The sequence below is a fragment of the Hyperolius riggenbachi genome, chromosome 1 (assembly GCF_040937935.1).
Source record: "Hyperolius riggenbachi isolate aHypRig1 chromosome 1, aHypRig1.pri, whole genome shotgun sequence".
In the NCBI taxonomy this organism is placed as follows: domain Eukaryota; kingdom Metazoa; phylum Chordata; class Amphibia; order Anura; family Hyperoliidae; genus Hyperolius; species Hyperolius riggenbachi.
The window spans coordinates 486,711,935-486,739,753 of NC_090646.1; the positions used below are offsets into that span (position 1 = coordinate 486,711,935).

A 27,819-nucleotide genomic window follows, 5' to 3' on the forward strand; every position below is an offset into this window, starting at 1 on the left:
CTCACTATTCAGATGCTCTGTAAGCCGATAGCCAGGGTAGAGATCCCTGTCTCACACTCTCAACTTCAAAGAAATTCCTTGCTGAGCCTGGAGTTTTATGTTGTTGTGCTGCTGATGAAGTTCAGTGTGAGGCAAAGCTGCAGAGTGTGATGTGATGCATGTATTTTAGTGTTCTCTGCAATGAAAAGGCAGTGAAACAGTTAACTGCAAACTCTCCTGCTCTGTGAATAGATCGGGACATTTGACCAGTGCTCCGTGATGCCATGATAGAGGCTGCAAATCGTTAGTGCCACGGCAAAAACCTGACACTTGGCCGGTCCGCATTAAACAGTGGGAGACACAGTACACAAGGCCCCACAAACCTCTGGATACGCTTTTAACCACTTGCCAACCGCACACTCATACCGTGGTAGCTGGAGGACACACTCAAGTGGTAGCTGGAGGACCAGCGACGCAGATCTGCATCGCCAGGTGCCTCCCTAATTAATCAGGAAAGGCTGCTCGCGCGAGCGGCCGTTTCCTTTTAGATCACGGAGCGGGTCTCCGTGAATAGCCTGCGAGCCGCTGATTGCGGCTCGCAGACTAAATGTAAACGTAGGAGACATATGTCTCCTTTGTTTACATTGTACGGCGCTGCTGCGCAGCAGCGCTGTAAGGCAGATCGGCGATCCCCGGCCAATCAGCGGCCGGGGATCGCTGCCATGTGACGGGACAGCCTGTCACTGGCTGCACAGGACGGATAGCGTCCTGTGCAGCCCGGATCATCAGGAGGGGGGGAATTTCGCTGCGGAGGGGGGCTTTGAGGTGCCCCCCCCCAGCAAACCTCAGGCAGGCAGGAGAGATCAGACCCCCCCCCCCCTGCACATCATCCCCACAGGGGGGGGGAAGGGGGGCGATCTGGTCGCTCTGCCTGCACCCTGATCTGTGCTGCTGGCTGCAGAGCCCACTCAGCACAGATCACTAAAAACAGCGCTGGTCCTTAAGGGGGGGTGAAGGGTGGGTCATCAAGTGGTTAAGAAACAGTGACACATATTGGGGCACTATAAACCTGGGACACACTGTGAAGGGCACTGGAAAATGTGGACACAGCTAAGAGTTGTGAGCCTTCAAAGCTGGGACACCACAAAGTGGCACTATAAAGCTGCAGTACATTGTAGGGGAGCTAGAACACATAAGAGATATCATGGGGGAAGATAAGTTTCTTTTATTAGCAGCAGCCAGAAGAGTTTTGTTTTTGTATCTGGCTCAAATGCAACTGATAACCGTTTGGGATCCAGAGTCTTTCAAACACCATTCATGCTCTACATATTCATGTAAGACTCTTAAATCTCCCTAAAGCACGTATCTGCAAAAAACATACTAATTCAAGCAACAGGCATGTATGATGGTTAGAATGACCGTGTCACAGCTGGCATTCATTGGTGATGGGCTAATCCTTCTCTCTTGTCCTGGCCAGGTCTGGTCTTCTGGAGAAAATGCCTTTACCAGAGAAGTCCAATGGTGTTGAAAGTGAAAATCTAATTTCTGAAATCAAAGACAAAGTTGAGACTCTTTCTGTAAGCAAGCCAACCCCGAATCCGCCTGAGAGTCATGTGAGTAGACCTGCAATACAAACCACTGTGTGAGCCAGCCAAGTTCAGAAGAACTTCAAAAAAAACCCCAAACTACTCCACTTAAAATAAATAAATAAAGGATGGTTTCAGCAATGAATCATTACGAAGGTTTATATTGGTGCAGTCATCTGCCAGTTCAGCTGGAAATCCAAGCCAATTCATACTGCCCTTCCTTCTGGGTGGGGGACATTGTGGCTTTACTTATATGAATTCTGGTAAATGGGCTTCCTGGCCATGGATCACCACAGACACAGGGATGTGAATGTTGGGTGGGCAGAACACCATTACAGCTCTGTTCTAGGACCCCATGAATGATTGGTAGTTATTCCCCCCCAATATAGCTGCATATTGTTTGCATACGTTTCCCCAGAGCTCAGGATTGATCATTGCTTTCTGCTGTTCTTCCTGTATCTGTGAATGCCCCTCATGTTTCCTGAGCAGAAATAGGAAAAGGGAGGACCACTCCTTTTCCCCTTCCACAAAGTAGTGCTGGAGAGCATTATATTTACCTGCACCAGTGCTGTTACGGGTCTCCACTGCTGTTCCTGGCAGCCGCACATTCTACGCTGCATTCATGCCTCCAGGCTCCCAATGCATGTCACATGAGTGTGCGTCTGCCAGAAAGAACAGAGGAGACCCGGAGCAAATAAATATAATGCTCCGCTATGCTACTTTGCAACATGGGGAGGTGGTGCTGGGGGGGGGGGGCAATTAAGTTTGTGATAAAATGGGGAAGGGTTACTAGGCACAATGTGGAGGCAAGTTTGGATTCGCTGGGATAAAGCAGGAAATTTGGGTGCCGCTAGCGCTGAAAGTTTGCATGCCTCCATTGGCGCCTATAGAAATATCTGGATTGAGCCGCAATTTGGGCGCCCAATAAATAGCAGTGCACTGTTTTATCGGGCACCCAAATTACGGCCTTATACCGATATTTCTAAAGGCACCTATGGGGGTGCCTGAGAACTTTTTTTTTATTTTCTGGCGGCGGGGGGTGGGAGGTTAGGCATCAGGCAGGTAGTTAATGGTGGTGGTGTTAAGGCATTAGACAGTTAGTGTCTGCGAGGGGGTTAGGTTTAGGCATTAGGCAGGTAGCGTGTGTGTGTGTGTGTGTGGGGGGGGGGGGTGGTTTAGGGTTGGGAGTCAAGGGGGAGGGTTTTATGTGAGAGTAGGGTTAGGTTTATCCATAGTAAAATATTAGTATTAAATACCGATATTTTACCATCGGCATTCCTGGGTGCCCAAATTTCCATGCGCCTTTTTTTGATGATTCGTGTTATCCCTTCAGTGTGCTTTATAGCTGCATTATTGATCAGGGAACAATCTGGTGATTTAGTGTATTTGTATTTCGATCCTTTAACGCATACTAAGTAATTAGTGACTTGTGGGTCTGATTTGATGCAATATGTAGTTCAAGTATATGACTTGTTATAGCATTATTGTGGTTCAGGTTACAGATCTCTTGGGCTTGTTGGATAGCAGCATGGACAGTCTGACTCCTGTAACTTTGGGGACACCCGTGTCAGAGCAGAATGACACAAGCGGAGGAAGCTTGTTGGATCTCCTGGGTGAAGCCCCAGGTAAGTGAAATGTTCATTGCTCTGGATTGGAAAACACCTCTTATAATTATCTGCCAATAAAAGTGTCCCACAATAAAACCATCGCCCAACCAATCTTCCTAAGTTGTCTGTTGGCTTGTAGAAGCACGCTATGTAATTCACAGCTGTACAAAATCCCACGCACGTTCTTTTCTAGAGATGTTACTTTCACTTTAGTGTAAAAAGAGATATCAGCATAAACACAGATCTGTGAAATGAAGAGTCATGAGATCACTAGTCTTCCATATCAATGGATGTAGCAGAAATCTGAAATATCCAAAGCAATCAGTTTCAGTTATTCACCATTTAGGATTAGAAACACATACAATCGGTCAGACCTCTCTATGCATTGTGATATTGAATATTCTGACCAGACACAGGACGGTATGGGTGGCCAATCATATTTTGATATCAAATTATTTTATTGACCGGAAATTCTCCTCTGCAGAAAATAAACATTTGAAAGAGGCAACAGACTAAAAATGTCTGTAAAATGGTATCTTGCAGCGATTACAGAAGGCTTAGAATTCGTGCAAAAAGCAAAATGCATGGAATTCCCTCCCTATCAGGGGCGTAACTAGAGGGGAGCAGCCCCTGCAATTCCTGGGGGCCCAGAGCTGTGTGGGGCCCCAACTAACCTTCCCTTCCTCCGATACAGGGGACTATACATCAGATCAGGTGATTTTGTGGCTACACTTGTTATGGGTATGAAGCTCATGATGGCCACACTTGGTTTATGACCCTTGTGAGATGGACCCCCAGGATGTGAAGGGCACCAAGGGGTAGGCAAGGGAAGGGGTGCAAACATGTGGAGTATAAAAAAAAACAACAACAAAACCCACAACCACATTGTGTTGAAGGCGTCTTTTGCATTGCAAATCGCAATGTAATTCCATCCAATGCAATTCTGATACAATTCTGATTCGATTTTACTGGATGCTAGGAACCCAAGGAGAAAACGCAGAAAAACACAGAATGCAGGACCTTTTTTTTTTTTAAATTGCATCAGAATCTCAATCCGATAACCACAAAATCACTTGTAGTGGAAAAGAGCCCTGAATTGAATTTTATTAGCACCACGGACCACAGTCACTATTGCGTTTCCATTCATGTTGCTCTGGAGGCGATACAGAAAACAAATACAAAGGGACATGTGCATGTTTTAGGCTAAGTTCACAGTGGGACGTTAAAGTCGGGCGTTAAAACCGCATTTAACGCAGAATAACTCACTGCAATGAAAAATCAATGCCCTGTTCACAGTGCACACGTTGCGTTGGTGCCTAACGCTGCACGTTAAGTAAAAGTACTGCATGCAGTGCGTTATACACGTTATTAGCTGCGTTGGACTGTTTGCACATGCTCAGTAATGACTTGGAAGCATAATTTTCATTGCCTGTATTTTTTACTGTATCTGCTGTATGTGACGGTAACGCTGCGTTGCCACTTTTTGGGCGCGTTGCGTTGAAAGCTTGCGGTGCGACTTTAACGTGGCATCAAAACGCAACGTCCCACTGTGAATCTAGCCTGAATGTTTTTCTGTGCTTCCATTGACTATAATGAAAATGTGAAATGCATTAAAATGCAGCATTGTGCAAATTCATTTATCAGAAAAAAATTGCAACCCAAAGGGGGGAACAATACAATGGCCGTCTATGGGAAAATGATTGCCCTTTCAATCTGCAGGTTCGCATGCATTTAACAGGATGCAAACAAAACAAAAAAAAACATATCAGACTAATACATGTTATATTTGTATTTTAACTATCTACTTAGTCTCATGGAGTTCTGTTTTAACAGTAAACATATCTAGAGTATGTGTTCAAGCATAGCTCCCAACTGTACCTTTTTTTGAAGGACAGTCCCTTTTTGGGAACCCAAATGGTTCAAGTGTACTTATATATATCTACAGTATAAGCTAAATCTGCTGCAAACTTTCTTTGATAAGTATTGACATTATAATGCTCAAGGAAATACCGCAGTCCCCATTTGGGCAGAAAGGAGTTATTGTGCAGCTCTGTTGAGTGTCTAGTTCATCCTAAACCTGTTTTCTTCCTGTCAGCACCTTTACTGTAAAACACTGAGCATGCAGAAGCTATTCTGTTTTGCTTATTTTTCCCACACAAGACTGCACTGAAATGTATATGCATGCTGTAGGGTGGGTAACCCTAGGTGGGTATCATTCGCTCCAGTATTCTCCCTCCATCACCTCGGACAGATTACAAACTGTCTTTTGTTTAAATTATGTATGTTTTAAGGTGCCCATACACTTGTCAGATTGGCAGCAGATAGATAAGAAATGCATCTGATGATCTATCTGATGCGTTTTTAGAACATTTTTTACCAGGATAGAATTCCAATAGATTTCAGTTTGAAATCTATTGAAATTCGATCTGATGGCATTTTTTTGCCATCAGATTTCCATTAAGGCCAATGCAAACTGATAAGCAATCTCATCAGATCGACCTAAATTTTCCATCCTGCCTGGTCGACGGAAATCCATCGAAATCGATCGAAATCGGCCATCGATCGGTCGATTGGCCAACCGATTTGCAATCGATCGATCGGGATCGATCGGTCGGCCAGAAAATCGGCTGAGTGCATGGGCCCCTTTACTCATATGTGTAAATGCCTGCATTTTGATCATCAGAATGGACACATGGATGATGCTGCTTCTTTGATGCCCCCTTCCCCTTTGGTATTGGAGGGGCGTTGACTTCGGGGGGGGGGGGGGGGGTGGCCAGATATGATTTCAGTATCAAGCAGACTGAGGAAAGAACCTGCCAGTCTTTACATCCATTTCACCAGCAACATGTACACTGTGTTCCCTAGTACACCAGGGCTTCTGTTAGATGTGGAGGCTCCAGCTAGTTTCTCCAATGTCCATGGCTGTGTCTGACAACATTATTTACTCAGCTGTGATACGTTATCTGCATATTATTAGTATTTTCGATTTTAAAGAACTTTCACCAAGGATGGAACTTAATTTCAATCCCCTTTTCCCATGAGAAATCTTTACCTTTTCTCCAAAAGATCATCTGGGGGGGGGGAGGAGTTCTGTATGGCTGATATTGTGGTGAAACACCTCCCACAGTGTGATGTCATGACCAGATGTCCTGACAGTTTGCTGACTGTGAACCTTGCTGCATTGTGGGAAATAACGGCTTTTTCCAACTGCCAAGCAGGCAGTGTCTTCATCTGTGCATCAAGCTCACAGAGCTAGATTTATCAAAGCATTACCAAATTTTTTTTTGAACCTCCAGACTACAAATCTACTCAGCAGCAATGAAAAGGCTTGGTGCTTCTTTAACAGTTTCACAGCATCAGAACTTTATTTTTCTTATCCAAACCTGATTTGTGGCTGCACAAAAGCTAAGCTCCGCCCCATCAAACAAAAATGCCCGGGCATTTTTCCCCTGATACTGTGCAACGCATGATGGGATTTCTGATGTTGTTGTTCTCATTGCCTAGCAACTGGGAGGGGTGATCAGGACACAGGACAGTTGGAACTGTCTCATGCTCCCTGTCGCCTCCTTTCAACCAAAAAGATGGCTGCCCTCATAAAATCAAACATTTGCCTGTTCTTTTAAAACAGGGTGGGTAAGAGATTATATTACCTATCTATTTTAATTAACATAACTAATGTAACTTAATGACAATATGTTTAGGCTGAAGTTCCTCTTAAAACAGTTCTAACCAGCAGAGGAACTGTTCTGCATTATAATAAGAAACTTCTGAAATCCTACTTAATAGTGGCAGTTTAGTGTGAATTTCTAGAACTGCACTACAGTTAAGCGCAAATCCATTCCTAAATTGCACAGAATAAGAAGTGCTCAATAGCATATCTATCAATTGTGCAGCAGTGAAGGCTAGACATGATTTGTGAAGGGCTCCTCCCCCCTGCTGAATTCTTCAATCAGAGTCTGCCAGTATCAATATAGCAGGTGTATTGGTTACCTCAGCAACAGAAATTTCCCTCACACATTGCACTGTCTAAGAAACCTCCCAGCTCCTTAAATTTTAGAACAATTTAACTACTTGCTGACACCCATCGGCGTGATGCGGCGGCAGCCCCAGGACCGCCTAACGCTGATTGACGTAAGGTCCTGCGGGCCTGTTTTGCAGGAGATCGCGCATCTCCACTTAGTAGGTGGAGCTCCGCCCCGCCTTCAGTCTCCCAGAGGCGATCGCCACTTGGAGGCTGTTAGATTGCCTGAAGCCTATGACAGCCGGTCACACTAATTGGCTGACGGGGGGAGGGAGGGAGATAAAATAAATACAAAAATAAGCAAAAATATTAGAAAATAAAACAAATATTGATTAAAAGAAAAAAACATTGGGGAAGCAATCAGACCCCACCAACAGAGAGCTCTGTTGATGGGGAGAAAAGAGGGGGAATCACTTGTGTGCTGAGTATCCATGTATCCCATAGTTCGCCCTATTTAGCGTCCTTGCTCACTTACATTCTACACAGACCACCTGGCAGAACTAAAGATGTCACCACCAGTGATAAACTTTGTAATGTAAATCGGAGAGCGGAAAGATTTTACAAGGGGCACACACTGACTAAATCATCTATAAGTGAATATTGTAAAAAAATAAGCAACTTTATTCATTATTTTTCACTACAGTTCCTCTAAGTAGCACCAAGGCCGGATTTATACTTTTTTCCTCCCTACGCCAAGTATGTTGGGGCTCCCATTCCAAGTGCAGCAGCGCCCCTCCCATTCCATGTGCAGCCCCTCTTCCATGTGTATCATCCCTGTACTGCAGACCCTCTCTTTCATGTACAACTACCTTGGACATCAGCTGTCCTTTTCATGTGGTGCTCCCCAGTTGCAGCCTCTTTGTTCATATGTAGCAGCCCCTATTTCTTGTCCAGGTGCCCTCTTGGGCTGCAGTTTCCCAAGGCGCAGGCCTAGGTGGCCTTTCCAGTAATCTGGCCCAGAGTAGCACCAGCATCTTAAACAGCTCTGTACATCACACACTATGTTCAGGGTCAGAGATGTAAATAGAGAATGTATTACAAATAAAGCTGATAAATAAGACCTGAGCTGGAGCTAATCAGTGTTGCTTGTGAATTTTCGCCCAAGTCATTTTCGCATCAAAAATCCTGTTTTCGAATTCGGGGAATTTTCGCGAAAATCTTCAGAAATATTCGTGTTTTCGACCAGCAGCGAAAATTACAGAAACTTTGCTGTATGCGGACGTTTATGCCCTTATGCAGAAACATTTCTGCAATAATACGCTAAATATGCGCATGGGTGAACTAATACATGCGTACATTCCAATGCGGAATTGTATAGAAGGGCAATAATATTTCTGCGCATGCGCAATGATCCGTATAGACACAGTTCCCGCATGTGTAGTTGACTTTGCAATACATACGTCAACTACGCGTAGCGGGCGAAGCTTCGCATAGCGGTACTTCGACTACGTGGAAATACGTACGCGATGAGCTACGATTTAACGTGACAATAACGGACATTAAGCGAAAATTAACGCGAAAATGTTTGATTGAAAATTCGCCTGTTGAAAAGAAATTTGTGGGGTTTTTTTCGGCGAAAATAATTTTCGCATTTTCGCTCATCACTGGAGCTAATAAACAGCAGGTACATGAGTAATTCTTGGAAGCACAGTGATTGGTGTTTGCAGGGAACAGGGGAAGGTAAGGAGAAAGTGTCAGGATTGCAGCTTGAAGATTCAAGCAGTCGTAGTATACATGGTACAGACTGCTGGTAAAGGGGAAGCTCATATGTTAAGGCACAGTGCTATAGTCTTATAAATGGACCTCTCTGGGTAATGTTCCTGTATCTATCGTTTTGCAACAGTTGATGACACATTATACCATAAGCAGTACAGTAACTATAGTGATGATCTGTTTTTTGTCATTTACAGCACCTCTGCCTTCTATTGTGGTGTTTAATAATGGAAGTCTTAAAGTAGAATTCTCTTTCCTGCGGCCTCCATCTAGTCCTACTCTCCTTGTCGTCAACACTTGTGCTACAAACTCCTCCTCCACCATCATCACAGACTTCCTGTTACAAGCCGCAGTGCCCAAGGTATGTCAGAATCAGAATAATTTATTTTGCCAAGTACAAACGGGGGTGGTACCCGGAATTGGTTTTGGCCTATACAGGTTCTGGAAGGATGGGGGGGGGGGGGGGATAATGTCTGAAAGCCAAGAGCCAAGGCTGCCATGCTACGGCGCCACCAGTCGCACTTTGCACCATCTATAAGTAGACATTGGGGGTGAAGGTTCAGCAGTTATGACCCAGTTCTTGATGAAAGAAACCGGCGGTGATGGCTGGCGTCAAACCCTACTGTAGCAAAACAAACCAATCTACAGAATGTTCCTCCCTACGTTTTGTACTACTTTGTTTGACAGTTTTATCTTACAGCTTAGTTCTATACATATGCAGATTTGCAACATTTTTACCCCATTACCAAAACTTTATACCAAAGTGCCCTTACCAAGGGCTGTCCCACTAGTGATTTCAGCCAAGCTAAGAATAAGAGACGGGCCATATGCAATTTTTTTTCTCCTGAGTATTCTCCTAGGAGATGATTTTTTTTCTTCTCTTTTAAAATAACTTTTCGGTACTTTGCAATTGAAAAAGTACCAAAAAGTAGATAGAACATTTGTATCAAAATTATTTTGAGTATTGTCTTGCTTGCTGGAGGTTTAAAATGTATTTTACTGACAAGGGCCCATATGCAATTCACTTTTTCTCCTGAGTTATCTCCTAGGAGATAATTTTCAACCTCTCTTTAAATTAACTTTTCAGCATTTTATAATTGAAAAAGTACCCAAAGGTTGGTGAAAACGTACTATCAAAATTATTTTGAGTATATTCTTGTTTGCTGAGGATTTAAAGGGCTTTTTACGATAAAGTTTGAAAATATCACCTAGGAGAAAACTCAGGAGGAAAAGTGAATTGCATATGGGCCAAGGTGTGAAAATATCGCCAGGAGAAAACTCAGGAGGAAAATGCAATTGCATATGGTCCAATGGCCACGGTCCAGTTAACTTTTCCTCCTACGTTTCCTCCTATTATTATTATTATTATTATTTATTGTATTTATAAAGCGCCAACGTATTAGACTATGTATGAGTGTTATGAGCTGAGGGCAGCAACCCTTGGGGCTTAATAACTAAAACCCCTAACGTAGAGAAAGGGATAAGTGAGCAAGGGGCAGAAGTGCTTGCAAAACCAGTGGCGTGACGATCAAGCGTGTGACCAGCTTGGTAGCTTGGCGCTTCCACAAGCTAAGGCTGGTACTGCAATGACTCAGTGACCAGGTGTGCCAGGAATGGACACCAGTTTTGGTGTAAGGCAGGTCTTCAAACAGGCAAAGGTCAGCAACGGATCAGGCACTTGGACAGGCAAGGGTTTGGCAACAAGTCGGGTTCTCAGGCAAGTCGTACATAGCAGAATTTAGCAGCAGATCGGGTAGTCAGGCAGGCCAAGGTCAACATCCAGGAACAAACATGGGCACACACACACCAGTACAGTATATGCTGTTTGTTCTGCTTTAGGAAACAAAGATCACCTGGCAGTGTGCTGATGTTTCTCCAATCATTGCTGGGCTGATTGCCATGATTATACAATGCTTCTGTTCTAAGAACCCATCCTTGTAGACTGGCATTTGCCCAAAAACATTGTTTGTTGTGGACAGAGTATGGCATTGCATTTTATTGTTTATTTGTACACATTTGACAGTTTTTACAGTGTTAAAAGAAACAAATTCTGGATAGTCTCATAAATTTAGATTTCCTCAGTGAAGCTATTATGCTAGTAGGCAGTCATGACAGTTACACTGTCCTGTACCAAATAACTGAACTAAAATAATTACAAGATTGTTTATTAACACCTATGAGAAATAATGGATGGGGACATGAGAAGATTACTTTTAAATGCTCTTTCATGAAAAATATTATTTTTCCATTGCGAATTTGAAGGACTACAAGAAATAGACAAACAGAAGTAGTAATAGTACTGTCCTAGCTAATAAATCTATGCAGTAGCTCTCTCTCAATATCAAAGTGGATAAGGAAAGATGAAGCATAACAGGACAGTTCAAAAAATATTTCCCTGCCTCTAAACAGCAATCTTTATTAAATAAATAGATTGTGCTAAAAGTGTAACACACAGAAATTCAGTAACCTGTTATATAAACTGACTTCATAATTTTCACTTAAAATCCGCCTCTTCCTAGATAACCTGTTCCCTATCCCAGCCCCTTCCTAAATAACCTGTTCCCTATCCCAGCATGTTTCAGCAATAAACTGCCTTCCTCAGGCTACATAAACTGCTAAGCATTCAGTGCGTAAAAGCATGAATATAACGGTGTGCTATCTGTATAGACAAATGGACCCAGTGAAAAATCCTCAAAATATTTACCCCTTTGAGATGAAAGAACACCCTTTATTCACCAAGTGTCTGCTTTTTTTTTTTCTTCAAGTCACCACTAAATACATTTAGAGGGTGTAACTCCATAACTTCTGAGTTTATACCTCCCAATTCTCAATATAAGAAATAGGGGCGCCTTTTAGCTTGAACAGTTTTGGGCACACCTCAAGTCACACAGGCCATAAAGAATTCAAGAGTAATATTTGACCTTTTCAAATCACACTGGCACATTTGTCAGTGCTTTCCTTTATATTATTATTTGAAAATAAGCAATGCAATAATATAGATGTTGGACATGGAGTTTAGCACGATATAAACTTTGCTAATAGATAAATACATTAATCTACATCAGACTAAAAATGACAATTGAGGGGGAAAGGGGGACAAGGGAATTTGGTTTGAAGGTATGATTGTGAAGTATGATTCTTTTCTTTTCTTTTTTTTTTTTTCTTTTTTCGTAAGGCTTTATTCACATTGTTGTCAAATATTCAAATAAATATATAGAAGGGGGCATGTATCAGAAACCTGGTTCGCCCCGCCTTGAAAAACTCACTTTGTGTGGCTGATGGTGTAATGGTTAAGGGCTCTGCCTCTGACACAGGAGACCAGGGTTCGAATCTCGGCTCTGCCTGTTCAGTAAGCCAGCACTAATTCAGTAGGAGACCTTTGGCAAGTCTCCCTTACACTGCTACTGCCAATAGAGCGCGCCCTAGTGGCTGCTGCTCTGCTCTGGCGCTTTGAGTCCGCAAGGAGAAAAGCGCAATATAAATGTTATTTGTCTTGTCTTGTCTTGACTTTATACTTAAAAGAGGTGTTGGAACTCAACAGGTAATCACCACAATAAATGCATTGCAGTCAATTGGCAAAAAGGAATAGTCAGTGCTCATCCTCTGTAACTCCAATCCAACTCCTATTTCAGCAATCATCACATAGTGTAGTACTTCATTTAGCTGACTGGTGCGGTGGCGGTGAGCGTTATGCTAGATGAAGTACTAAACTATTTTATGATTTTTTTCTGAGGAACGCTGGGAATGTGGAAACAGTATAGGCAAAATACTGCTGAAGTAGGAGTTGGGTTGGACTTACGGAGGATGAGCATTGACTATTCTTTTTTGCAAAGAGACTGCAATGCATTTATTGGGGTGATTAACTGTTGAGCGCCAACACCTTATTTCAATATAATTCAACTAAATGTAACCAATCAAAAAAACGTTAAAAAGACAAAAGTTCCAAAGGGTCGTAATCCTTAGATATGTGCAGACATATATCCTAAATATATGCTTCAACAGAAGAATGCTTGCATTTAAAGCAAGGTGCCTCAACAAAGGCATAGTATAAATTCAATAAGATTTCATTGCAGCCATAAGTGGTCATCTAACAAAGCTCTCCCACAGAAATTAAGCTATAAGGTTTTGCATTGCTGAACATTTCCCTTATAATCCTCATAGGTTTGAACTAGATTAGGAACAATTATGTCAGAATTTTCTTTATGCAGTGTATATATGGGGAAAACATTCTTGCTGAAACTACTAAGTGCTAAATTATTGTTTTTGTCAGCGATTAATGGAGCCTAGGAGAGTTCTATCTAGATCTAATCCTCTAGATTGTAAGCCTTCGGGCAGGGCCCTCCTCCTTATGTCTCCTACCTGTTCACACACCTCCATTACTGTGTACCCATATGGATCTGAGTGAACTCGACTTGCCTAATCTCCATGCTCCACGTTAAAAAAGGGCGCCGGGAAAAAAGGGTGCACGGTTTTAAACGATAAGCATGAATAACGTTTAAAAAATAAATTGTGCTATATTTCGTTTAAAAATAATGTTTTATAAAGGTATAAATCATTAAATAATGTGTATGAAATCGACAATTATAAAAACGTTAATCTTCCGTTTAAAAAGTGAAACGTATAACGTTTAAAAAAAAAAATACTAAGTAACCCTCCCTGTACCTACCCCTAACCCCTAGACCCCCCTGTTGGTGCCTAAACCTAAGACCCCCCTGTTGGTGCCTAAACCTAAGACCCCCCTGTTGGTGCCTAAACCTAAGACCCCCTGTTGGTGCCTAAACCTAATGCTGGGAATACACGATGCGTTTTTGCGTTAGTTTGTGCCGTCGTTTTCGCTTTCGATCGATTCTACTCTCGATTCACTGCAGACCCCCCTGTTGGTGCCTAAACCTAAGACCCCCCTGTTGGTGCCTAAACCTAAGACCCCCCTGTTGGTGCCTAAACCTAAGACCCCCCTGTTGGTGCCTAAACCTAAGACCCCCCTGGTGGTGCCTAAACCTAAGACCCCCCTGTTGGTGCCTAAACCTAAGACCCCCCTGGTGGTGCCTAAACCTAAGACCCCCCTGTTGGTGCCTAAACCTAAGACCCCCCTGGTGGTGCCTAAACCTAAGACCCCCCTGGTGGTGCCTAAACCTAAGACCCCCTGTGATAAGCATTACGTTTTAAAAAATATTGTGCGGTTTTTCATTTAAAAATAATGATTTGAAAAAGAAAATTTTTTAAAATTTTTCGTTTAAAAAGTTTTAAAAAATATTGTACTGTTTTTCGTTTAAAAAACTATAAATCATTAAATAACATGTAATCATGAGAAGCAGTTATAAAACATTAAAAGTCTCCGGGCGCCGCTTTTAAAACGTTATTTTTCTCCGGCGCCCTTTTTTCCTGTTGGGCGCCGATTAAACGATATTTATTATGGGAGTGAATGGCGGCGCCCTTTTTGTCCATCTGCCTCATGCGCCCAAATTTCCTGCTTCCCATCCAGTGACTGTCTAAGTATTACCTTGTACTCATACTGTGCTGTGTGATCTGGTTTACATGTATTTCTGTATTGTCTTATTGCTGTATGTCACCTCTGAATACTCTCTCTAATCTTAACTAATGTACAGCGCTGCCTAATATGTTGGCGCTTTATGAATACAATGAATAAATATCTGATACAGAGAGAGCCTAGGAACCTGAACGACAGAAAGTTAAATATCTGGGTTGGGATGAAGGAAATTTGCTAGAACAGAATTTTAAACTATACCGGTTGCCTGGAGTCCTGCTGAACTTTCAGGCATCAGTAGCGTCTGAATCGCACACCTGAAACAAGCATGTGGCTAATCCAGGCAGACTTCAGTCAGAAACTTCTTATTTGAATGCTTGTTCAGGGTCTATGGCTAAAAGTTGTAGAGGAAGAGGATCAGCAGGAAAGCCAGGCAACTTGCATTGCAAAAAAAAAAAAAATGTCAGCCTCCATATCCCTCCCTATCCCTCTCACTTCAGGTATCCTTTAAAGAGAAACTCCGACCAAGAATTGAACTTTATCCCAATCAGTAGCTGATACCCACTTTTACATGAGAAAAATAATGATTTTCACAAACAGACCATCAGGGGGCGCTGTATGACTGATTTTGTGCTGAAACCCCTCCCACAAGAGGCTCTGGTACCGTACGGTACTCCTGGCAAACTGCCACAATGTAACAATGTTCAGACAGGAAATAGCTGCTTACAGCTGTCTGTTAAAGCCAGACCAGCTAGCAACAGCTCCTTAATCTGCCCACAGTAACAATGTCACCATGTAATACATGTCAGAATGTGAATCTGGGAGAGGAAAGATTTTACAATGAGCAAACACTGACTAAATCATGTATACATAATTATTGTAAAAATGAAGCACTTTTTTTATTACATTATTTTCACTGGAGTTCCTCTTTAAGAAGTTTGTACATATCAAGATAATCCATTAACCAAAAAACTAACACAAGTTTGGGTGACACATGACCTTTTCTGTGCACAAGCTTAGTTGTACTATCCATCAGCAAATTAAGCCTTTTTAAAGAGATTTACAACCCCCAGAACCTAATTGCAATTTAGCAAGACCTTAAGGCAGCCAAGAGAGATCTGTTGGCTGCCCATACACCACAGGCCGATTCCCAATCAATTTCATGCTGAAATCGATTCGGAATTGGCCTTGTGAAGTCGCGTCCGCCTCCTCGCTGGCCCAACACTGTCCCCCTAACGTTCACTGTACCCCCCTGGGCACTATACATTACCTATCCGTGTCCGCCGCTGACTCCGGGCGTTGACCTTTGTCTATACATGCGCCTCACGTGGTTGCCGGCATACACCCACGTTACTCCAGCAACTACGTGGGGCGCATGTATGGACGGAGGAAGGAACCAGCGACGGTCAGGTAATGCATAGTGCGCAGGACACAGAGTGGGCACTCGTCCCGATATCTCTTGCCGTTACTGCCGTGCACCTGATTAAGCAAGTCAACCTTACGTCTTGCAGCACTCCATGGGAGGGAACATGGCCAAGCATGCCAAACTCTTCTCACTTCAGGGAGGGACATGGGAAGTGTGACACCGAGGCTACCAAGCTCCTGAAGGCTGTAAGGCCCTGTTCATATTACTAAACGCAGATGGCCGTGCGATCGGAACGCAACGCGTACGAACGCACACCATCTGCGTTTGCTTGCGTTGCATGGCTGATACCCATTCACTGTAGTGAATGGGTCAGCCGCCCGTTTCGGGAAAAAATGCATGCAGCATGCGTTTGCGGACCGCACTGGTCCGTCGCGCATGCAGTGTGAACATCTGATGTTGTGCGTGTCTGCCTCCTGCATGCGTTGCCGAAATCCGGACGGCAAGGCATGCAATGTGAACGGGGCCTAAGAGCTCGCCAGGTGTTCAAAATTATGAAAGAAGAGCCCACATCAGCCATATGACTAATCTGATCATGAGGATATGGAGCTGGGAAGGGTATTTATGTTTTTAAGCAAATTTACTGTACTGTTTGGGAGAAAGTTTTCCTATCCTCTCATGTCACATGGTCACCGCCAACCAGGAATCGAAGCTTACTTTACCTTGGGAATACAGACAGCAATAATATCTAAATTTTAAGGAAAATTTAATTGAAAAATATATGAAGGCTGCCATATTTATTTATTTTAAACAATATCAGTTGCATGGCATCCTGCTGATCATTCGTGCATTAGTAGTGTCTGAATAACACACCTGAAACAAGCATGCAGCTAATCTTGTCAGATTTTTTTTCAGAAACTCCTGATCTGCATGCTTGTTCACGACGCGTGCAGGTGGCCGACACGCACGACATCAGACATTGCATAGAGTGCAATGTCTGATGTTCACACTGCATGCGTTCCGGACCTGTGCGGTCCGGAAACGCATGCTGCACGCATTTTTTGTAAAAACGCATGGCTGTCCCATTCACTTTTCAGTGATGGGATCAGCCACGCAACGCATACGAACGCGGATGGCGTGCGTTCGTACGCGTTGCGGTCCGCATGCGTTGCGGTCTGCGTTCTGCAGTCTGAACGGGGCCTAAATGTATTAGAGGCAGTGGATCAGCAGGACGGCCAGGCTAATGGTAGTGTTTAAAAGGTGTCCTCACAGATGTTCTGAGCCATACGCCTCTTTTCACCATTTTTTCTTTTTTTTGCCATTAATACATTATTTTTTTGTGTGTGATTATAACAGAGTATTCAGCTCCAGCTTCAAGCTCCCAGCGGCAGTATAGTTGCAGCTTCTGGCGAAGGATCCGTTACGCAGTCTATCCGTATCCTGAATCCACAGAAGGTACAAAGGTTACACTTCTTAGGACTGGCTATACTGATAGTTACAGAAATGTCGGTCTCGCACACACACCATAAGCTGAACAATCTTTGCACTCGATTGCTTAATCACACTATGTGACCGGCTCAACACTCAACTAAGTTCAGTTAGATTGAGTGAAGATTTAGAGGACTAATCTAAATGTAAATGTATCCATAGCCCCCAAACGCTGTCTTGCTTAGGTTTTGCACTACTAGGTAATTACAATGATCCTGGCTCCAATTCACTTATGTACACAACTTAATGTTTGTGCCAAGACTACTGGAAATATATCACAGAGATGCAGTGTTGGCAGCTGGGGAGTGTAGTCACCCAGTTGGCAAACTCTATTCTACATACTGGAAGCGGTAGGGTGCGGTGGCCTAGCTTTGAACTAGTCAGCACTACAGCAAGGGCAAGAGGTTTTGTTTTTTTACATTTATATTAGCTTTCAACACATATTCACTTTACCCGAGCCTTTGCCTCTGCTGGCAATACTAAGCAGAATCTACTTACACAGTACCTGCACAGACATCTATAGGAAGAGGCTGTCAAATTGCCAGGGTGCTGGATCTTACCAGGGGTGAATGGATCTTATCTCATTTCCACTACAAGGAGGGAAATAAGGAAGCTGGTCACATGAACACTCCTAGTAGAAAAAAACTGTATTTAACATTTAAAGAGACACTGAGGCAGGGGTCACACTTACCGGCTTTCGTACGCGTTTTCTGCACAGAAAAACTGACTTCAACTGAGAACTCATGTTAATCAATGAGCTAGGTCACACTTTAATGCAGATTTCGCATGCAGAAAAAAAACTGACATCTTGCGCAATTTGTCAGTTTTCTCTATAAATTACATTCGCTGTTGTACGGTAGAGGTCACACTTGTCTTTCAGTTTTCTGCAAAGTGTAGAAACTGAAAGACAAGTGTGACCCCTGCCTCAAGGAAAAAAAAGCCTTGATATGATATAATGAATTGTATGTGTAGTACAGATAATTCATAGAACATTAGTAGCAAAGAAAAGTCTCATTCTTATTTTCAGTTTATATATTTAACAATACATCGTTTTTTAATATTTACAGTTTACAAAACTCTGTATTTTAACCTGCTGAGCGGTCTGGACGAGCTCAGCTCGTCCAACACCGCCAGAGGCTGCCGCTCAGGCCCTGCTGGGCCGATTTGCACGAAATAAAAAGCAGCACACGCAGCCGGCACTTTGCCAGCCGCGTGTGCTGCCTGATCGCCGCTGCAGCGCTGCGATCCGCCGCGTGCAGCGGCGAAAGAGGGTCCCCCCAGCCGCCCGAGCCCAGCGTAGCCGGAACAAACAGTTCCGGCCAGCGCTAAGGGCTGGATCGGAGGCGGCTGACGTCAAGACGTCGGCTGACGTCCATGACGTCACTCCGCTCGTCGCCATGGCGACGAGGGAAGCGAAACACGGAGGGCCGCTCATTGCGGCCTTCCGTGTTATCTCTTGCCGCCGGAGGCGATCGGAAGATCGCCTCCGGAGCGCCCTCTTGTGGGCTTTCATGCAGCCAACTTTCAGTTGGCTGCATGAAATAGTTTTTTTTTTATTTAAAAAAAACCCTCCCGCAGCCACCCTGGCGATTTAATCAGAACGCCAGGGTGGTTAAACTATGAAACAGAACAGAGCTAATGACTGTCCTGCAGTAAAACCTTAAACAAACAAACAGTGAGACAGGTTGAGTTAAGTGTTTCAGAAAACAGCACTGTGTCTGGCCAAGTTTGGTCGGAGAGCTCAGAAAAGCTCTTTTGCATAGATAACTGGAGTTTCTTAACTCTTCCTGTACTGGAAACAATATGAGACTCCTATCTACGCTACTAATGTTCTATTTCTTAGCTGTACTACACATGCAAATCATTCTCATTTTTTTTTTTTTTTTACTTCAGACTCCCTTTAAAGGTGAACTGAAGTGAGAGGAATATGGAAGCTGCCATATTTACTTTATGTTAAACAATACCAGTCCTGCAGACCTTTCCTACATCAGTAGTGTCTGAATCACACACCTGAAACACGCATGCGGCAAATGCTGTAAAGCTTCAGTCAAACATTTGATCTGCATGCTTGTTCAGGGTCTATGGCTAAAAGTATTCGAGGCAGAGGATCAGCAAGACAGCCAGGCAATTGGCATTGTTTAAAAGGAAATAATTATGTCAGCCTCCACAGTCGTCTCACTTGAGTTTAAAATGAAACGCACAGCTTATTAACACTGGGGGCATCAGATGTAATAATGCATTTAGCTGATTTTGTGGAGTTCCGCTTGAAACGTATAGTCATTTAAGCCAGTGAGAGAATGCATAATATAGATGCTTGCCTGGTGATTTTATTGCTAGAAATCGATGTTACAAAATGACTAGCAAGCACCAGAATAATGTTTGCCACTTAAAATTCTGTGGTTTAGTATTTACAATCGTTAAACAAGAAATAAGAGTGATTGTTTTTGATGAATTACATTCTGCATTGAGCATTCCCCACTAAGCCCCCCTTTATTGATAATGACCCTGTCTTTCAGGTTCCCCTGCGAATGCGTCTGCGTCTGTCTTTCACACATAATGGAAATTCAGTCCAGGAAGTATGTGAAGTCAATGACTTTCCTGCAGGGACTTGGCAGTAAGGAAATGCTCCGACAGATACCAGTGGGACGCTGGGCTGAGCACACAGACGACGGTGTCAGAAATCTCAGAGAGTGTATTACAAAAGGAACAAATTAGTGTTTGTGCTTCTCACAAAGGGCATAGCTGATATTCACTGAACTTTCTATTTATTTTTGGTGTGAGTATGACACGTTGCTACAGACAGGCATGTCTCATTGTGAGCAGACATCTTTTAGACAGGAGTACATGCTCAAGTACTTGTAATAAATTTTTATTGATTTCCTAGCTTCCAGTCTGATTGGATTTTTTTTTTGACAAAACAGATGAATAAAATTGAATTTTTGGATTGCATTTAACGATCCAATCTTCAGAATTCCTGTAGGTGGCAATAGATTACCTTGACTTTTTTTTTCCTATTTCTGTCTTCTTTTGCTCCAACCCAGCTTCATTTCAAAGCTATCTTCACTCAAAACATGTATTGTACCTGCTATGTGTAAATAGGAGGCTTCAGTTTGATATGGCACACAGAAAACTATGCAGCTATGGTTAACCCTTCTTTTGCCGTAACGAGATTCGCCAATTCCCCTTAGGCTGTTTGTGTTAATTAGGATTTGTGAGTATAATGAATCCTCCAGCTAATTAATGCTGTGTGGTGATGATGAGGGGGTTGCTAGAAATTGTGTGTAAAGGGGGGGAGCAGAGTGCGATGATGGTGGGTTCATATGAGTGGCACTGAGCCAGCCTGTACCTGCCCCCTTCAAGATGACAGACTGCAAGAGACAACGGGGAGAGAGCGCACAGTGACGAAGAAGGGAGAGTGCGCAGAGTAGCAGATGCATCCGCCATCGAAAAACAGCATCTTCTCTACCCTCCCACCAATATCCAACCATATATATATCTCACCCCCACCAACTCACCCACTTCTGCTCCCTGAGGTGTGAGCTGGCAGCTGTGGGCAATGACCATCTGTGTGTGCGTGTTCATGTATTTGCATCTGTTTGTCTGTGCCCTGTGTGCGCATATCTGGGCAGAAAGCCTGGTACAGAGAGTGTGTGGGGCAGAGAGATACAGACAGGAAGCCAGTCTGTGTGAGATATTCCCTGACAGAATGAGATGGCTAGAAAGAGGCAGATAGTGGAGTTGGCAGAAATACAAACGCTGGCGGAGAGGCTGGCACAGACGCGACCCCCTCAGAGCTGGCACCTGGTACTTATTTTTGTGCCGTGCAGACTGTGCATGAAATCGAATGCCAAAGAGCGAGAAAGCCAGGATTGTAATGGGAAGTGGCGCAAATAAAGGATAGAAGAGGATGGCACATGGTTACCGTTTATTGATTTTATCAATGATAATCACGCTAGCTATCCAAGTGTCTGTCTGTGGTGTGCATACTGTTGAGTAAGCATGTGAAGTGCTGCCATTTTGGCCTGTCTGCGACAACAGCATTGCCAAGGGGAAACTTGCCCAGGTACAAGATCTTCATGCGATTTCAAGAACAGACATCACTGAAACGTCAAGGCAAGGACACAAGACCATCTGGAAGACGGTGAGATATAAATCATGATAAAACCAAAAAATTGCCACTTTTATCAGTAGGACCACAATCATGGTGGAGCAGCCTTTGTCATGCTTTGGGTCTGTCTTTTTGTGCTCAAGTGACAGATGATCCCTTTTCGGAAAGGGGTATAGATTTATAGAAAACACATACACAGTAGCAACATTTTAAATTTAGTTTTTATATTTTTAACCATTTATACATCACTCTGAGGAAATCCTCAAACTCTTTGCATGCGACAATCCAAGTTGGGTGAGCAGCTGGTCACCAGACAGTCTGAAGATACAGAGCGGTTAGGAGAACCCTATGTAGCAACGTGCTCTGTTTTAGCAGAACTATGGGCATTGGCGCTAGTTACCTATGTTTAATAGCGCAATAGTCTGAAATTCTGTTTTAGATAACTTGAAAGTTGTTCTAAATATTAAGCATTTGCAAGGCCCAGTCTCTCACTTAGTGTAACCTTGTCGTATTTTACTCTTCAACACAGTAAATGTACAAAGTACATTAGAGGGTGAAAAAAGCTAATCAGAGAGCATGTGATGTAGGTGACAACAGAAAACAAAGAGGACAGAACATGGTGATGGTACATTGATGAGATGGCAGGGGGGGATAAAACCACTAGTAAAAAGATCAGGCCTGGTAGGAGTCTGATTCGCAGGTGTGAAACTAATTCTACTCACGTACGGTTTGTGTGATGCAGTAATTTATTAATGCACCAGCATATTAATAGTGCTAGTTATGTGTAATGAAACATGTTTAAAGTGGAAACATGTGGGCACGACCATCTGTATTTGGTTGCGCGTTTTTTTTAATGCATGCATAATTGAATAACAGAGAAAGAAATTGCTGTCGTTTTTTCTTTCATGTGAATCGGCAGCAAACAAAAACGCCACACAATGTCTCCTTATGGTGGAATCCTTGTATTTCTTGCCCCTCATGTGACTGTTTTTAGCATACTATGATTTTCCAGTTTATAACATGGTGTTGTCATGGAAGTAGCTTAAACATGGACTGAGCCAAATCTGTTTTTAACCTCTGTATTGCCACGCTAAGCTGTAGCTTAATATGTTGTGTGCTTTTGAAGACATGATAGCGAAGCACTGCACTGGTGAAAGTAGCTGATTCTGTACGTCGATACTGGTTTGGTTTACAAATAAGACGGCTGCGGTTGTGTCTGTGCGTTGAGCAGGGCTACGAATTGCTCTGTGAATCTACATACAGTGTGGTGATAAAACTGTCCCTGTGTTGTTATCGGGCTGCATGCATGCCCTATGCATTCTCTGAGCTCTTGTGTCTCCCCTGTGCTTTAACTGGGCACTTAGCAATATCATTTCGCTACTGGAGCAATCGTGGGGTCTGTGTCATTAACTTATTAACTTTGCTGTCAAAGTTCACAAATGCCACGCAGGTAATCTTTTATGATATTCTAGCAGTAAATGAGTCTAACAGTGACTTTGTTAACAGAGAATTTTATATTTCACCTCTGCTTTTACATAAAGCATCATGGTGCCAAAAAGCTCTATTAGTTTCATATAAAGATGACAAACCATAAAGCATTTAATCCAGGCTACTAAATTTTCCAGAAAGAGTGGGTTGAGGTTTACGTAAAAAAATGAGTGAATTAGAAGACTGATGAATAAGGCTTCTTGAGTTCACAAAGAAGAGAGGTCGGTCACAGTTGTTTGACATCTTTGGACAGTACGGTGATATAATCATAAAACATGAAGGAGAAGCCATCAAATGAATGGAAAAGAGCGTGGTATAGAATGATGATGCATGGTTAGAAGATGATACATAGGCAGAGGGTTAGGAATGGCAAGCCGTAAATTACTGAAGCACAAGTGCAATTTATCGGGATAATTTACGTAAGGAGATGTGATGCCGAGTTAATTTTAAACATCCAATCATGCGAGGCAAATATCCACACAAGACTGGATGCGAGAAGTAAACAGGTTTATAGCCCTCCTTCAGTAAATTATTGCTGTGCATGTGATCAGTAGAGATGCTGGCTAAAATGTCATACCACTTGGAACTGGACCAATCAAATTCAACAGGAAGTGAATCTGACTGGTCCAACTCCAAGCTGCAAGGAACGTGCAAGCGATCTGGAATTAGTTGCGCCACACTGAACAGTGATCAATGCTACTTGTAGACAGAAAAGCAATAGACAGCCTGTGGTTCTCACATACCGGTAAGCCTTGGCCACTTCGGTCAGCAAAGATGAAATGTCTAGATGCTCCTGAAGTATATTATAAGATTAAATTGTGTTTATTTTAGTTTTATGTTTATTCCCAGACTGACTTGTACCGCATTTACGAGGACGAGAGAAATAATGTTGGAGATGCTTGGTCCACTGTATAATACTTTTCACTTTCACTAGTGATTGATATGTAATAAAATCCTGGATCCATGTACATGTAGTGCTGGGTCTCTGGTTTGAATCCCAGCCAGGCCACTATCTGCACAGAGTTTGTATCTTCTCCCAATGTCTGTCTGGGTTTCCTCTGGGTGATCCGGTTTCCTCCCACATCCCAAAAACATGCAGAGAAATTAATTGGCTTCCCCCTAAATTGGCCCTAGACTATGATACGATTAGTTGTGAGCCCCTCTGAGGGACAGTTAAGTGGCAAGACAATATGCTCTGTGCAGCGCTGCGGAAGATGCTGGCACTATATAAATACTAAATAATAATAATAACATGAAGGGGGATAGGACAGATCCGCTAGGCATAACAGTGGTTGTGTTGTCTCGCACACACTACAGGATCAAACCCATTGTCTCTAGGGGGAGTGCACCCTCTGTACAATGTTTAATCAAAAAGAGCTGGTACTTCCAAGATGAATCTTTATTGGTACTTCCAAGATGAATCTTTATTGGTTCCATATAAAACATATAGCCAACGTTTCGGAGCCACGTAGGGCCCTTTTGTCAAGGCACAATTTGTTTGAGGGCAAAAATCTGTCTGCCACCCGCTGAGTACACATCGCTGTGCACGAGTGTCTAGAGGAGTCTTTTTCCATTAACCCTACAGGAGCTGGGTTACGGTGGCAGACAGATTTTTGCCCTCAAGCAAATTGTGCCTTGACAAAGGGACCCTACGTGGCTCCGAAATGTTGGCTATATGTTTTATATGGAACCAATAAAGATTCACCTTGGATGTGCCAGCTCTTTTTGATTGATAGATCTGCTAGGAAGTCTTTTAATCCCGTCCATGCCAAGGCTACATGACCATAGGCTGTCTACTTTACATCATTGTGCTCACGGTCCGTTCCAACTGCAGGTAAAGAAATTTGTCAAAAGAAACCATGCTAAATGTGGAGATGTGTATTAATTCTAACAACTGGTAGGTCTAACAATACAGCATTAATGAATGTGATAGGGAGGAGTTGGCTTTTAGCTGTTACAGTTTCTGTTAGCTTGTGATGCATGGATATTGCACTACAAGCACACAGATGCAAGTAAAGCCTGAACTCTACAATAACTAAAAATAATTATAAGAAACTGAAGGCTGCCATACACGGTACAATTTTAAGTTTCTGGCAGAAATGGAAACTAATATCAACATAAAAGTATGAATGAAGCAGTAGTATAATGGATAAAAAAAACAGACTTTTTTTTTTTTCTGTCTACTGACTAAAGGTGGGCACTAGTGGTCCAATTTCTAGCGAAAAATCATTTGATCGAACAGAAATTCTGATCGGATTGGTTGTAAATAATGTCCGTTGATGGGCACAATCAATTATACATGATTATAAGAATAGTCGTTCGATTTGGATTTTCGTCAAACCAAAATTTGGATTTTCTTGTTTGTTGTTATAGATAGGAAGCAAAGATTGGTTCGTTGATGGTGTAGTGAATGATTTTTATTCCGATCAGAATTATCTGATCGCTCTAACGATTTTTCGCTAGAAATTGGATCATTAGTGGCCACCTTAAGTATGTATTGCAACCAATTAGATGGGTAGTCAGAAATCTGTCATCTGCACATCTATTAGATGGCAAAACAGATTTTTTTTTCTAAATCTTACAATAAATATTTAGTTACACGATTAGAAGTGATTAAGAAAAAAAAAAGCTAGTAAGGAGAATTGTATCGTGTATTACGGAAGACACAGTCAAATGAAAAGAAATGTGAGCGGTATGAAATGGCAAAAACAAGCAGAGCAAATGACAATGTTTTTGTCTTGTTTTAGATTAGTGTTAGTAACCCTATCTACATGGTAGTGAAGACTATATGAAGTCCATACGAAACACGTGCCTCTTCTTGTAGAGATCCCATGCTGCTCTTAGTGATGGATTCTATGCAGTGACCCAGCATTTTCCTTCTACCCATAATACAAATAATTGTCCATTTTCAGAAGTCCATCAATCCATCCATTATTCTGTTTGTCTTTTTTTTTTTTTTTTGGTGTGAATATTTTTCTTTTGTTTTTATGCAACTTTGGGTTCAAACGTATTCATTTTTGTTACGTGTCCTTGTTTGGTGGTTAATCATCCCAACCCTCCCCCCTCCCCCTCAAATACCCCAAACTTAAAACATTGAGAGTGAGGTACGGGAAAAGTGATAGAGGAGAGAAAGGGAGTGAAAATGCCCCTCCCCCCATAACCCTCCCCCAAAAAAGATAAAGCCCTTCCCTTTTCCCCTCCACAAATGGTTAAAGCATCACAGCAAGAGTTCTTGGAGCGCTGTCCTCAGTCCCCAAGTAATACAAAGTTCAAGTCATTGGTGGAGAGTTGCTATATCCCCCCTTCTGAAATAAAATCCCCAGTTCTCTATGTACACAAATGTGTACATGCATGTGTAACAGAAGAGTGGGCATTGTCTTGTGTTTGGTTCCTTCAATTTCGGAACTTTTGGTTATACATTTATATTCAGTTTTTGTTTTTTTTACCTCTCCCTGTTCATTGGTTTATGATTCAGTCATTACCTCTCCCACCATCAGGGATTTGAAGTACAATGTCCACAGACAGGGAGAGGTCACACTTATTTTGGCACCAGGATCAGGAAACGCAGAAAAGCTTTGGGTTCTCAGTATTTCTATGCAGAGGTTAAAGGGGTTTTTGTTTTTCTTTTTGGCCTGGGTTGTGATGTACTTCTTTGAGTATAATTCCCTGCTGGAGAGACACGGATACAAAATAGAGAGTCAGCTTGCAGGGATAGTGTCGCTTCAGCAGGTGAGGGGTAAGGAAGCATTCGTGGGTGAGGGAATGCTTATTCTGTAACAGACACACACAAGTAGGGAAACACTGAGAATGGGACACATACACAGAGGGGAATCCATTACAAACACTCTAGGAGGTAAATGAAACAAACACACTAAGTGAACTAAGAGAGAAAGACAGGCTGAAAGCATGTCTGTAGTAGGAGACAGCCATAGAGTGTCTCTATAAAGCCATGAGCACGGAGGTAGCAGCACTCTTTGGCCTGAGTTGAGGTATTGCAGAGGATGCTCCATCACTGCATGCACTTTGTGCACGATGCTGCTGTGACCTCAGGTGTTGGCTTCGAGCTTCAGGACCCTGCAGTAGTACTTGGCAGGACAGGCAGTGATAGGTGCAGACCCTCAGTCTGAGCGGAGGTGGGTGTGGAGGAGGGCCAGTGTAACAGCCTGAACGCTGATGAGCTTCTGCCTCGCTCTCTTCATCATAAGAAGTCTTGCAGCGTTGGCACTGGTATCTAATCGCCACATCCACCATTGGGATATCTTCATCATCTAAGTCATCATCTCGATCCACACTCTCTTCTCCCTCTTTCGATGCCTGGCCCATACTGCATTCGCTTGTTGCTTTTGTCTGTGATGGTTCTGGCTTTCGGGGTGATGATGTCTCAGGAGCCAATTTGAGGGGAGCTGGAAGTAGCCCAAGGAGCGTGTGGGGGATGACGGGGTTAATTGGGAATAGACGCTTTTTTAAGCCATATAGCTGCTGGAAGTATGGACCCTGTATTTGGGAGGTAAACAGGGGCGTGGCAGCTGGAGCAAGTGAAAAAGGCATAAAAGGGGACCCCATGAGAGGAGCCGCTTTCAGAGGAGAGGGACCAGTGATTTCAGGGGTCATTGTAGGTTGTGAGGTTTCCATAGTGGTATCATTGGCTGTGTGCGTAGAAGAAGGAGCAGCTGGAGCTGCACGGGGAAGCAGAGCTGGAGGTACAGAAGACGTCATCCCGATGAGGCTGGGAGGCGGGCCTGAGAGGAGACAGAAATACATTGGTGAGAAGAGGATAAGCAAGAGCACTGATAGGAAAAAGAAATATAGGGCATGCAGGCATAAAGGAAAACTTAAATGGAATAAGTACTAAGTTGAATATGCAAGGCAGCAAATTGTCGTGATCCGAAACAGTGTTTTTATCATGAGCATTATAAGGAACCCTTTCCATCCATCCATCCTGTATAATAGTTTTTGATTTGTCACAGTTAACCTGTATGAT

General features: G+C 43.0%; 2 protein-coding genes and 1 long non-coding RNA gene across 11 annotated transcripts in view; 2 read left to right on the top strand and 1 right to left on the bottom strand.

Annotated features, from left to right (window-relative positions):
* Positions 1-20,125, top strand: part of AP1G2 (adaptor related protein complex 1 subunit gamma 2) — a 102,393-nt gene extending 82,268 nt beyond the window's left edge. For all 6 annotated transcript variants that reach the window (XM_068242165.1, XM_068242151.1, XM_068242146.1 and 3 more), the window contains 5 exons: positions 1,457-1,592; positions 3,061-3,190; positions 9,104-9,267; positions 17,111-17,209; positions 19,759-20,125. In XM_068242165.1, the coding sequence (XP_068098266.1) occupies positions 1,457-1,592; positions 3,061-3,190; positions 9,104-9,267; positions 17,111-17,209; positions 19,759-19,860 (631 nt within the window). In that variant the 3' untranslated portion in view covers positions 19,861-20,125. The remainder of the gene's footprint in view (positions 1-1,456; positions 1,593-3,060; positions 3,191-9,103; positions 9,268-17,110; positions 17,210-19,758) is intronic.
* Positions 20,126-20,829: 704 nt separating this feature from the next.
* Positions 20,830-27,819, top strand: part of LOC137522184 (uncharacterized) — a 70,409-nt gene continuing 63,419 nt past the window's right edge. The window contains exon 1 of the long non-coding RNA XR_011022261.1: positions 20,830-21,383. This is a non-coding gene — a long non-coding RNA (uncharacterized lncRNA). The remainder of the gene's footprint in view (positions 21,384-27,819) is intronic.
* ZFHX2 (zinc finger homeobox 2) overlaps positions 25,970-27,819 on the bottom strand; it is a 149,701-nt gene continuing 147,851 nt past the window's right edge. For all 4 annotated transcript variants that reach the window (XM_068242206.1, XM_068242198.1, XM_068242202.1 and 1 more), the window contains one exon: positions 25,970-27,577. In XM_068242206.1, coding sequence (XP_068098307.1) covers positions 26,778-27,577 — 800 coding nt within the window. In that variant the 3' untranslated portion in view covers positions 25,970-26,777. The remainder of the gene's footprint in view (positions 27,578-27,819) is intronic.